At 35.8% G+C, this 13,250-nt stretch overlaps 1 protein-coding gene and 1 pseudogene across 2 annotated transcripts; both read right to left on the bottom strand.

Annotated features, from left to right (window-relative positions):
* Window positions 1–1,193: 1,193 nt before the first annotated feature.
* On the bottom strand, window positions 1,194–7,516 carry LOC139842498 (wall-associated receptor kinase-like 20; annotated as a pseudogene).
* A 167-nt stretch (window positions 7,517–7,683) lies between these two features.
* On the bottom strand, window positions 7,684–10,789 carry LOC139886400 (peptidyl-prolyl cis-trans isomerase FKBP16-4, chloroplastic). Of its 2 annotated transcripts, none has more exons than XM_071870211.1 (9): window positions 10,466–10,789; window positions 9,901–9,959; window positions 9,766–9,821; window positions 9,632–9,689; window positions 9,437–9,511; window positions 9,011–9,100; window positions 8,788–8,865; window positions 8,127–8,167; window positions 7,684–8,041 (listed from the first exon to the last, which is right to left on the bottom strand). In XM_071870211.1, exons 1-9 carry the CDS (start codon window positions 10,695–10,697, stop codon window positions 8,014–8,016), a joined length of 717 nt encoding a protein of 238 aa, XP_071726312.1. In that variant the 5' UTR covers window positions 10,698–10,789; the 3' UTR covers window positions 7,684–8,013. The 2 variants fall into 2 exon arrangements, with proteins under 2 accessions (XP_071726312.1, XP_071726313.1); XM_071870212.1 differs by having other exon boundaries at window positions 9,901–9,956; window positions 10,466–10,772.
* Window positions 10,790–13,250: the final 2,461 nt, after the last annotated feature.

The raw sequence follows: 13,250 nt of genomic DNA on the forward strand, positions 1-13,250 counted from the left end.
TTAAGAGTGTTTATCATGAGTACAGTGTCTACTAAGAGATATGGAGTTAAGGTGTTTTGCCATGGGTATGGTGTTCATTTGTGAGGATAACAAAGAAGCATTAGATTGTGTATTTAAAAGGTATTTTCTTGTGCTTAGATTTTCTCTGTACCTACTTTGTTTGTTTCACAAAACTTGATCAATCTGAACAAATAGTTTATTTTCTATAGTTTATTGTTTTTATATAATGTTGTTACTGATTCCAAAGGTTTAAATGGGCCAGAATGCTCTTTGCTATTGGATATAGTTTAATATATTATTTTTGGTTTGATAATGCAATTTAGATCCATTTGTTGGAGAATTATTACCCACTATATTACCCAATATGTTATCATATATTATGCCAATGCCAATGTATTCTTTTTCATGATGCAACAGTGTATTAATGCTTGCTTAGATAAACCATGGAGCTTATTTTAGGTATGAAAGTACTCTGTGAGATATTTCATGAGAGAATAACACACATTAATATTTGGTATGAAAGTAGTCTGTTTTTTGTTTTGCTTGAATTTCGTAGTTTACAGTTTTGTTTTAGTTTTAGTTTGAATAATACACATCAATAACTCATGAGCTTATGTTTGGTTCAGTTTTGTTTTAGTTTTTAGTTTTAGCTTGAATAATACACATTAAAATTTCATGAGCTTATATTTGGTTCAATTTTGTTTTAGTTTTGCTTGAATTTCGTAGTTTACAGTCTTTAGTTGTTTTTGTAGTTAGTTCATATTGTTATATCTTCTTCTCAATCTTTTTCATTTGTATGTTTTTTACTATTTGATAATTTGGTTATTAAAATATATTCAAGTCAAACATATGTAATTTTTTATATGATGGTGAGAACATGACCTATTGATGGACATGAGCATCGACAGTGTGATACAGATGAATAATTATTCAAATTTCTTAATGTTTTATGTTAAATCTATTATGAATAATTATTATTCTCATCCGTGGAAGATATATCATACTCCTATATTATAAGCTATTTTAAAATAGTTCAACTTGAAGGTTTATGATTCAATATTTATGTTGATCGTCTTTTTACGGAGAGATAAATATTAATTAATCGATCAATGACACTAACATTATTATGTAGATTATTTCATCAACCCGTGAATTCACGGGTCAATGAACTAGTTAATATTTTATAAATCAAACTAAAAGTTAGACCCATCATGCAAATGATGATGAAGGGTTCCTCTAGAAATGTACTCATAGATCATTAACGACTGTTCGGCTTCAACACAACATCCTAAAAGCCGAACAAGATTCTTGTGATTGACTTGCGAAAGAGTCTCAACTTCATTAAGTACTTGTTGTGTACTCTTTATGTTGCCTACTTTAGCAGACTTAACAGCTACAACGGTCCCATCTTGAAGCTCCCCTTTATAAACTTCACCAAAACCGCCACATCCTAAAAGTTCATCTTTAGAAAACGCGTTTGTTGCTTTCTTTAGTTCTTTTAAACTAAACATTCTAGCGCATTTCATTCCGTTGCTGGATTTAAACAGCTCTTCTCTCTCCTCTGCAACCTTTGCTTTTTGACGAACGCTTTTAGATTTTTTAACTGTAATAGTAGTCATCAGTACTGCAACTACAAAAAACAAGATCACACTAATTGAAATCGATGTTGATTGTAAGACCAGATTTTGAATTAGGCCTCGTTTATTACATAGACATCATGAGACACCCTATTTGATAGGTTGACGCTTGGAAGAAACTAAGCATTCGAGTTGGGTTTTACAAATCTGTTCAGGTGGTGGGGCCCACTTAATCTCAACTCCTCCTTTCCATAGGCTTGGCAGTTTTTGTTTATCTAAGTGTATGATGCTTTTGAAAGCTCGACAGCCAGAAGCATGCAGACGAATTTGTAAGCTGATGGAAGACCACCTGCAATCAAGGTTGGAGAACTCGGATCTCGGGAGATCTCGTTTGGACATTTTTTTGGGGGATTTCGGCATCTCGGAATAATGTCGGGGAGATCTCGGGCGTTGACTTGCGTTGACTTTATAGTTTTCTTAATAAAAATATATATGTATAAATAAATATATGTATATTTATATACGTTTTTATGAGCTTTTACAAGAAAATCCGATAAATAAGCTAGAAAATCATAGAAATTACGAGATTTTACAAGAAAATCCTAGAAATAAGCAAGAAAATCGGAAAAATCGTGGCTTAGACCAAGTTTGACCCCGTTGACCGAGAATTCTCGGGAGATGGACATCTCGTCTCGGCTGACTTCCAAAAATGAGATCTCAGAGAGATCTTTAAATTATAATGTATTTCTAGATTAATCTAGAATTATTAGTGATGATAGATATTAAACTAATAGATATTTTAGTAGATGAACACTAGAAGAAACTAGACTTAGTTAGTTGAGATGTTACTAGAAAAAGTCAATTGACTTATTGTGCCTATAAATAGGCTTCATGCCATCCATCGATGTACATACCAACAAAAACAATTCAAGTAATACAAACTCAATTTATAAAAGAAGTCTTCTTTTATATTCACTAATTTACTTAATCACCCCTCATTAATTAAAAGTGATCTCTAATCTATCACTTCTAAAAAATCTAAACCTACACTAATTATAACAAGTGGTATCAATAGGTGTTTGGGCGTTCGTTCGTGTACACCATGACTACCGTTGGTGCATCCAATATTCCCGTCCCCATCTTTGATGGCGACAACTATGATTTTTGGAGTATCCGAATGAAGACATATTTTTGTGGGATATTGTCGAAGTCGGATTTACAACTCCAAAAGACATCGAAACTTTGTCCGCGGAAGAACAAGAAAAATACAACAAAAATGTTGTAAGAAATGCTGCTGCTCTAGGCTATATTCAACAAGCCTTGACACCGTCCATCTTTCCACGAATCATGGGAGCTACGACAGCCAAAGAGGCGTGGAAGATTCTTCAAGAAGAATTTCAAGGAAATGTCAAGGTGAGATCTGTCAAACTACTTACTTTAAGACGGGATTTTGAAAATTTAAACATGAAAGACATCGAGACCGTAAAAGATTACTATTCTAGAATAAAAGAAACAGTAAATCAAATGAGAGCCTATGAAGATTCTATAACTGATAAAAGGATCGTAGAAAAAATACTTATCAGTATGACTGAAATTACGATCATGTCATTACTGCTATCGAAGAGTCAAAAGACATCGAGACTCTGTCAGTACCAGAATTGATTGGCTCTCTTGAAGCATATGAGGCTAGACTGAGTCGGCGTAGTAAAAACTCACTTGAAAGTGCCTTTCAGTCTAAACTCAAATTACGGTCTCAAAAATTAAACAATGGGGGGAAAAGAAATCTTGAAGAAAATTCGAGAGGAGGAGAAAAACCCAGAACCGGGTTCGATCCGAGAAGAAAAACCTATCCTCCATGTGGTATTTGCAAAAGGACAAACTACTTGGAGAAAGATTGTTTTCACAAAGGAAAGCCACAATGCAATAACTGTAAAAGATTTGGGCATCTAGAAAAAGATTGCCGTTTAAAACAAAATCATCGAGCTAACTTCACAGAAGAAAGTGAAGATATACCGGAGAACAAAAATCAGTTATTCTATGCCTGTCATGTCACAAATAAACAGAGGGACGATACTTGGTTGATCGACAGTGGGTGCAGCAACCACATGACAGGAGATGAAAAGTTATTTGATAGTATCAACACCTCCGTAAAGTCCCGCGTCAAACTAGGGAATGGAGCGCTTGTTGACAGTAAAGGCAAAGGTACGATAACTGTTCAAACTAATAACGTCACTCGATCTGTTAATGACGTTCTTTTAGTTCCAAGCCTTGCAAGTAACTTGCTAAGTGTTGGACAAATGATGGAGCACGGATACTCTTTACTCTTCGAAGACAAATCATGCGTTATTCGTGACAAGAAAAATAACTATAAATTAATAGCCGAAGTGCCAATGGAGAACCGCAACTTTCCGCTTCGTTGGCAGTATATCCAAGACACATTCATGAAAGTTCAAGTTGAAGAATCATGGCTATGGCATCGAAGATTTGGCCACTTTAACTTTCACGCACTAAAAATCCTCCAACAGAAGAATATGATGAGATACTTGCCTAACATAGAAGAGATCACCGACATGTGTGAAAGCTGTGTGATGGGCAAGCAACATCGAAAACCTTTTCCTCGTGACAAAGCTTGGAGAGCGAAAGGTATACTAGAGCTGGTGCACACTGACGTATGTGGACCAATGAGGATCCCGTCTCTTAACCAAAACAGGTACTTTATTCTCTTCATCGATGACTATTCTAGAATGACGTGGGTTTACTTCATGCGTGAAAAATCAGAAGTATTTACAATGTTCAAGAAATTCAAGAATTACGTTGAAAAGACTAGTGGCCATTATATAAAAACACTAAGGAGTGATAGAGGAAAAGAATACACCTCTACACAATTCAATAAGTTTTGTGAAGATGAAGGAGTAAAACGCCAACTCACAGTTAGTTACACTCCTGAACAAAATGGCGTCTCTGAACGTAAGAATAGAACTGTAATGGAAATGGCCAAAACAATGATACATGAAAAAGGCCTTCCAAACAGTTTCTGGGCTGAAGCTGTATACACGGCTGTATATATACTAAATCGATGCCCCACGAAAGCCGTCGAAAACAAGACTCCGATAGAGGCATGGAGTGGAAGGAAACCGTCGGCGAAACATCTGCGAGTATTTGGATCTATCTGCTACATCCATATTCCAAAGGAGAAACGTCACAAGCTCCAAGAAAAATCAGAGAAGGGAATATTCTTGGGCTATAGCACACAATCAAAAGGTTACCGAGTCTACAACTTGAAGACCAATAACATTGTAATCAGCCGAGACGTGGAGTTTGACGAAGACGCTTCTTGGAACTGAGAGAAATACAAAGTTGAAAAACAGACATATCTGCCGCGGATATCTATGGAAACTCCAGCTGAACAACCACTACAAACAGAGCATTCTGAACAAGATGAAAGTACCGGAGAAACGAGTCCTGCTACGCCAACTTCTCCGTCGACAAGATTACCTTTGGCGCAAGACGAGTCAAGCCCAGAGTCCACACCTGGAAGAGTCAAAGCGTTAGCAGAGGTATACGAGGTATGTAACTTTACAACCATAGAACCTGAAAGCTATGAAGTTGCAGCCAAAGATGAAAAATGGGTGACTGCTATGAACGAAGAAATAAGAATGATCGAGAAAAACAACACATGGGAGTTAGTTGATCCTCCAGAAAATAAAGAAATCATTGGAGTAAAGTGGGTTTACAAAACAAAGCTCAATCCTGATGGTTCTATACAAAAACATAAAGCAAGGCTAGTAGCTAAAGGCTATTCACAACAGCCTGGAGTCGACTATAACGAAACTTTCGCACCCGTAGCACGACTGGATACTATAAGAGCTCTTGTGGCATTAGCAATTCAACGAAGGTGGAAGATTCACCAACTAGATGTGAAATCAGTCTTTCTAAATGGGTTTCTAGAAGAAGAAATATATGTAGAGCAACCACAAGGGTTCATTCAAAAAGGAAAATAAGAAAAAGTCCTAAAGCTCAAGAAAGCCTTATATGGACTTAAACAGGCGCCACGTGCTTGGTATAGCCGCATAGACAGCTACTTCACAAGTTCAGGATTCAGGAGGAGTGAAAGTGAGCCCACACTCTACATCAAAACCCAAGGTAACTCTGACACTCTCATTATCTCCTTGTATGTTGATGATCTTATATATACGGGAAACAATGAGAGAATGATACAAGAGTTCAAACAAGACGTGATGAAGACATTCGAGATAAGCGACCTTGGATTGATGCGCTATTTTCTTGGCATCGAAATCAGTCAAGAAAATGAAGGCGTCTTCATTTGTCAAAAGAAATATACCCAAAATCTCCTGAAAAAGTTTAAACTATACGGTTGTAAAACCGTAGCCACGCCACTAGTTGCAAATGAGAAGATGAGACAAGAAGATGGATCGGAGAAAGCGGATGCTTCAAGATTCAGAAGTCTCATTGGAAGTCTACTATATCTAACAGCAACAAGACCAGACATCATGTACGCAACGAGTCTGCTATCCAGGTACATGCAAAACCCTACTCAAATACATTACGGAGCTTCTAAAAGAATACTAAGATACTTGCAAGGTACCATGGACTATGGAATATGGTACAAGCCCAACATAGACTCGAAGCTTCATGGATACACTGATAGTGATTGGGCCGGATCGATGGATGACATGAGAAGTACTTCCGGATACGCATTCACACTTGGATCTGGTGTCTTCTCATGGACATCAAAGAAACAAGAAACGGTGGCACAATCATCAGCTGAAGCCGAGTACGTCGCAGCCGCAAACTCAGCTAATCAAGCTAAATGGCTAAGAAGAATACTTGAAGACATGGGTGAAAAACAAGACGAAGCTACTCAAATATTCTGCGACAACAAGTCTGCAATTGCAATGGCAAAGAATCCTGTGTTTCATGGTAGAACAAAACACATTGATATCAAATATCACTTCTTACGAGAAGTCACCGCTAAGAAAGAGATTGAATTAAAATATTGCAAGACTGAAGAGCAAATTGCAGATATTTTCACTAAAGCACTACCAAGATCAAAGTTCGAATTCTTACGCAACATGCTCGGAGTAATACCGAAATACATTAAGGAGGAGTGTTAAATTATAATGTATTTCTAGATTAATCTAGAATTACTAGTGATGATAGATATTAAACTAATAGATATTTTAGTAGATGAACACTAGAAGAAACTAGACTTAGCTAGTTGAGATGTTTCTAGAAAAAGTCAATTGACTTATTGTGCCTATAAATAGGCTTCATGCCATCCATCGATGTACATACCAACAAAAACAATTCAAGTAATACAAACTCAATTTATAAAAGAAGTCTTCTTTTATATTCACTAATTTACTTAATCACCCCTCATTAATTAAAAGTGATTTCTAATCTATCACTTCTAAAAAATCATTCTAACAAGATCTCAGGGAGAAATAAGGAGATTTACAACACTATGTGCAATGAAGGTACACCATGGGCTAACAGTACTTGCACATTGAAGACCACGGGCCGGGTCAACCCGGCCCAAAAACTCAAGGTAAAGTTGGCATAGACTTGAAGGAGTGCAACTAAGAGGTGATACAAAGAGGCGTGGTGAATAGTTGAAGACAAAGACAGTGTTTGAGGATTAGATCTTAAAAGGGAGTGTTTAGTTCAACCAAAGTCCCTCACTAACAGGAAAAATCTCGAGTGGCGCATGTATTTGGCAACCATGGTTGAATTTGAATCACTAGTTTTTGACTTGGTGGAGTGATTTTCACCACATTATATGAACTTTTATTCAGGGCATCAAAGTAAAGGTTCTGAGAGTGTCTGTCACAACGAAGAGTGTAATCCGTGTTGCCAAAGGCAGGGTTGGTGCTTAACGGGTATGGAACGTTTAGTTGGCCACAATTTGGGCTTCTCATGGTTAAGGATGATAATGGACAGATTATGATTCATGGGTTTGGCTATATAAAGGCTCAAAAGTTGGAATAAAGTGGTTTCAGATAAAAGTAAAAAAGTATGGTGGCTAGAATCTTGAAAACTACTGAAATGTGTGGTATTAAAACAGCAATTTTTGGAGATTTCAATATAAATTCAATGCAAACATAGCACTATGAAAAAATATAGTAACAAATGAATCCATATTGTGACAGATTTGGACCAAAAAAAGTGACCAAATTTAGTAACTAATTTAAATTCCATCAGGAAAATTCTTGAATCATTAATACTTAATAGTAGGAACCTTCCATTAAAGATCATAGTACAGGATCTAATATTTCAAGTCTCATCGCCAACAATACGGCGTCTTTTAGTGAAAGTTGTGGTAGACTGGGAATGTGCTATTATTTCCAACTTTTACAATGAGGTGTCATTATTTCCATGTACATTGTACAATAAAAGGCGACGAAGCATATTCATGTTATCCTTCAACTATTTTGACAGGTGACCTGCAAAATAGAAAAGATTAGTTCAAGCACTCTTAACTTTTAACACAAGCTAGCTAAGTAACGTCTATGAAGAAACAATACGTACCCAAATGCATTTTGTTTGATAGACAGTAACTCAATATCCATCTGCATTGTTTATAAACAAACAAAACTAAGAGAAGGTCTCATCTAAACAAATGTTACAGATCATCTGAAAGTGGAAAATGAGCAGGTTGGGTCAACAGGTTTGTGTCAAATTGGGTGAAGTTACTGTAAACATCATCTAAAACATGCATATAAGTGGCTAATGTAACAAACAATTATCTCTAACATGAGAGATTCTTTGACTTACAAAATGCATATTTGATGGCACTAAATAACTTCTTAAAAAGATTTCTTAACTCAGCTGTTTTAATATTTAGCAGTCGTTTAATATAAGCAGTTTGGCTGTATTCAAAATGGCTCCACAGTATTATAATGTGTATAACGTCTCAAGTGAATCTGATACACGAAAAATAAGTGACCACAAGTACGACGGATAGAGAAACTGAGATAGAGATGTTCACCATTATATAATAAAATATCATCACATTGTTGATCATATCAGTAAAGTACATACTAAAGATGATTACATGTTTAGTACAATTTGTATTTTCCTTTGTGAGCTCTTGAAAATAATAATAATAACAACATTATATCATATACCAATGGAACTTAATATAATAATTAGGACTAAAACAATAGTTTACTAAAAAGTAAATAGGTACCTCAATGGTTGCATTTGGAGGAATTTCCTGCACACCTTTGCTTCCATAAGCAAGTTCCGGAGGAACAATCAGCAGCCTCTGCAAGAATTCATATAATAGAAGCTAAATTCACATTTTTAAGCGATGATATAAAATCAAAGAGATATATCATGCGACTCGTAAAAGAATATTTAAAATATCCATTCAAACCATAAAAGGCGTAAAAGCAGAGAAACAATCGTACCTGGCCTCCAACGCGCATGCCTTGTACACCCAAGTCTAGGCCTTTAAGGACATTTCCACTCTCTGAATTACCAACATCGAACCCATAAGGCTGGAAAAAAGTAACATTATGAAATTAGATTAATTCATTGTTTTTATTTTTATTCACCACACTTATAAGTATCACAAAAGTACAAGTAAAAGGAACATGCATATCTAAATTTGCAGGCTGATGAATGATTAGGTATGAGGGTGAACATGGTTAAATTTATGTGCAGGTTGTATTGGGTCAAAACACTTCTTGCCCAAAAACTTTGTGTTTCCATCATAAATCAGGGTGTCAAATCTAATTTTACGATTAAAATGATCTGGGAGATTTAATGCATTATTATGAGTACAATTTGGGAAATTTACGACCCATTAGATCCGTTTTGTGAATTTTACTTACCGTTCCACCACCGACACCAAGCCCTTGTCTACTTGTCATAAAAGTGATGTTTCTCCATTTAGCAACATAATGTACCTACAAGATCAGTGTAAAACATTTAGTTCATCAGATTCACCTAGTATAGATAATCGGCTGCAACATTATTTAGGCACATAATGAAAGGGAATAACAATACAAATGGGTCACAAACCGTACTGCAACCCGAGATCCCTTAACAGCTTCAGCTCCGTTTCCAACCTTCAAATCATAAATCCTGAACACGATTGGTTTAAAATATTAGATACGTTCAAGAGTCGACTTGGTATGATAGCTGTTTGTAATTTACTAACTTTAATCCATTGGAAAGGGTTGTGTATTCACTCTCAGGCACTTTTGCTCCTTTAAGCTGTAATAAAGAAATTTTTTGAAGTTATAAAACTTCGAATGGAATATTTTAGAGAAAAATATATAATAAAAGGTCTTACAGCTCTTCTACTTGTACTAACAGCACCAGCCACATCAGAGACACAAAAACCAGCAGCTACTTATTGTACAAATTAGTTTCCAATCATTAGGCATCAAAGTACAATTAGGAAATACAATAACCATGTTAATAGCATGACAAAACGGGTCAAACAGTCAAATGGGTCAAGTAAGTCAAATGTTATTACAATAACTTTTGTTATAGGTAGCCTACAATACACCTACCATGATACCTTTGTTTCCCTCAAGTTGAAGCATATATATACCCAATTAGATTTGATTATGATAAATTTAGTGGAAGTTAAAAAGTTCATTATGTAGTACAGACCCATGAGTTAAATTAACTTAATACAAAAACTGCAATCAAAGTTTATCATAATTCGGTTTTCATAGAAGACATGATCAATTTTTTCCATTGAGGCCAAACATGATAGCTTGCACACTGATGATCATGCACCAATCAAGTTCGAATATTTTGTAAAAATAATGAAAATTTAGGGAAAAAGGTCTTGATATCACAAATATGAATGCTAGTTTAGATGCAATTAGTAGTTGAATAAGAAATACCTGAAGCAAGAGACAAACTTATGAATGTTCTCCTCCTACCATCAAACTGAAAAACTGGTGCATCTTTAGTACTAACAGAATAATCTTCTGATGAAGATGGTGATGAAGCATTACATGACAAAGTAAACCTTGAATTTTGTGTATTAATATGAGTATGCTTAGTTGAAGTAATACTGGATGTGAAAGAAGTGTGAAGGAACGATGGTTTGTGAGGGTAAAGAAAGAGTTCCATGGAGTATTACTATAATTATTGTAGGTGACACTTATGACACAACCAATATTATTTTGTGTATGAAAGATGTTATGGATAGTACGGTGAATATCATCCACATTTTCATTGTGTGGTTTTGAAGCCAAAATAAATAAAATTAAAATAAAAAAATAAGGCCATATGCAATGGACCGTGACCAGCCACCGGCTCACCCCCATTACTAGCAATCCGTGAAAGGGCCCGCCAATGGGTCCTGCAACGGCTCTAACGGACCACTGGTGAGGCTCACTCGATTTTTTTTTTCTTTTTCCAACGGCTACTTGAATTTTATTTTCTTTTACACTTACACTCTGTATATACAAACACATACTACACAAACATAATCACACTCTCATACTATACTTTCAATTTTTATTCAATATCAAACACTCTCAACCTTCAATTCATATTTCCACAAACACAAAAAAACAAAAAAAAACAAAAAAAAAAAAACAAAAATCAAATGGCTTTGAAAGATTTATTACTTTCTGAGAGCGAAAGCGAGAATAACGTGATGGATAGTGATAGCGCAGAGTCCGATTCCGATGAAGATTTAATTCAAGAAGGTTACAACACGCTTAACTTACTCGATTCGCTTGATGCAATGGACGAAGAGATGAGGCTCGAAATTCTCGTACAATTATTAGAAGACGCCGGTTACAAAGAGATCGTATTGATACCGGTAATCATTTGTACAACGACTATTTCTCGGATAATCCAACATTTCCTGGTGATTATTTTCGAAATCGATACCGAATGAGTAAGTCATTGTTTATGCGTATTGGTCATGCTATTCTATCATATGATTCTCAACCGAGACCCGATTATTTTAAATATTTTGATCAACGTTACGATGCAACCGGTCAACTCGGTTTCAATATTTTTCAAAAGTGTACATCAGCCATACGTCAATTGGCGTATGGCATTGCGCCTGATGCATTCGATGAGTATTTACACATGGGCGCATCAACGTCTCGTGATTGTTTAAAGAATTATTGCAAATGTATTATTCATATGTTTTCACGAGAATATTTAAGGAAACCAACTGAATAAGATGTTCGTCGATTGCATGCCAAACATTTGGAGATGCACGGTTTTCCGGGTATGTTAGGTAGTCTCGATTGCATGCACTGGCATGAAAAAATTGTCCAGTTGCGTGGCAAGGGCATTACCACAGGGGTGATCACGAAGGACCAACAATAATGCTCGAGGCGGTTGCGTCCTACGATATGTGGATTTGACATGCTTTCTTTGGTCCAACGGGTTCGAACAATGATATTAATGTTCTTAATAAATCGGATTTGTTCGAAGATTTATTGGATGGTCGAGCTCCGGAGGTCCGTTACACTATCAACGGGCACGAATTTACAAAAGGGTATTACTTGGTAGATGGCATATACCCAGAATGGGCAACACTTGTCAAGTCGTTTAAATGTCCAATTGAGCCAAAAAAAAATGTAAAGTTTAAACGTTTTCAAGAAGCCGCGAGAAAGGACGTGGAACGAGTTTTCGGTGTTCTTCAAGGTCGTTGGGCAATACTAGAACACCCAGCAAGACCTTTTAGTATCAATAAAATACGTCGAATCATGTACACTTGTGTTATACTTCACAACATGATCACCGAAGACAACGAGCGCAACATATGCGACCTCAAAGAGGATTATCTCCGCGAACGAGAAAACATGCCGCGACGTACTTGGACGGAGAGAGTTGAGCTCCAAGATCGGGTGGATCGAGAGATGCGAGATAAAAGAGCGCATCATGTCCTTCGCAACAATTTGATCGAACACATTTGGACACTCCCGGATGATTATATTGTTCGAAACAATTAGCGTTATTTATTGTGTTTTTTTTACTTATGTATTGTCTTTTATTTTTTAATTATGTAATGTTTTAAATTTTTATTAACGTAATGTTTTTAATTTTATTAAATAAATTGTTTTTTGTACGGCTCTATTGAGTCGACATCAATCATCGATTTATTGGCGACTTGACTGACTCTTAGAGCCTAAATTAAATTCCTGTCAGGAGTTAAAACCCATGGAAATTTGATTCTACCATTTTCATGGCGTCTAATTATTATTATTATTTTTTTAATTTTTTAAACTTTTTCCTACTTAAAGGCCGGAGGTCCTCTCGGAAGCAATCTCTTTATCCGTCGAATAGAGAGAGGGATGACTTTCTCTACTTTTGAGAGTGTTTGACTCTGGGTGGAGAATTGACTTGTCTTTATTCTCGGATATGGGAAGGATTGTCTACATCTCACCTCCCTCATACACCACTTATGTGGTATTGGATTTTGTTGTTGTTGTTGTAAATAAATTGTTTTTTGTATTTATTTATTGTATTTAAGTAATATTTTTAAATTGGTTAAAGTTTGAAATGGAGTGTGATTGTGAGTGTTTAGTGAAAGGAATGTTAAAGGGATTGTGCTGATGTGGTACTAATGTGGCAGTAAAAATGTTAGTGAAAGAGCTGAACGGTTGCAAGTGGCCTAATACCAAATATTTATCTTATAAAAGTTATATTTGAATA

The sequence above is a fragment of the Rutidosis leptorrhynchoides genome, chromosome 1, assembly GCF_046630445.1.
Source record: "Rutidosis leptorrhynchoides isolate AG116_Rl617_1_P2 chromosome 1, CSIRO_AGI_Rlap_v1, whole genome shotgun sequence".
Classification (NCBI taxonomy): Eukaryota; Viridiplantae; Streptophyta; class Magnoliopsida; order Asterales; family Asteraceae; genus Rutidosis; species Rutidosis leptorrhynchoides.

Coding starts and splice junctions, on each gene's coding strand:
- LOC139886400 (XM_071870211.1), bottom strand. CDS start 10,697: ATGGAACTCTTTCTTTACCCTCACAAACCATCGTTCCTTCACACTTCT. Junction 9,960..10,465: donor AAGTTTGTCTCTTGCTTCAG/GTATTTCTTATT, acceptor TTGTACAATAAG/TAGCTGCTGGTTTTTGTGTC. Junction 8,042..8,126: donor ATCAAACAAAATGCATTTGG/GTACGTATTGTT, acceptor TCTATTTTGCAG/GTCACCTGTCAAAATAGTTG.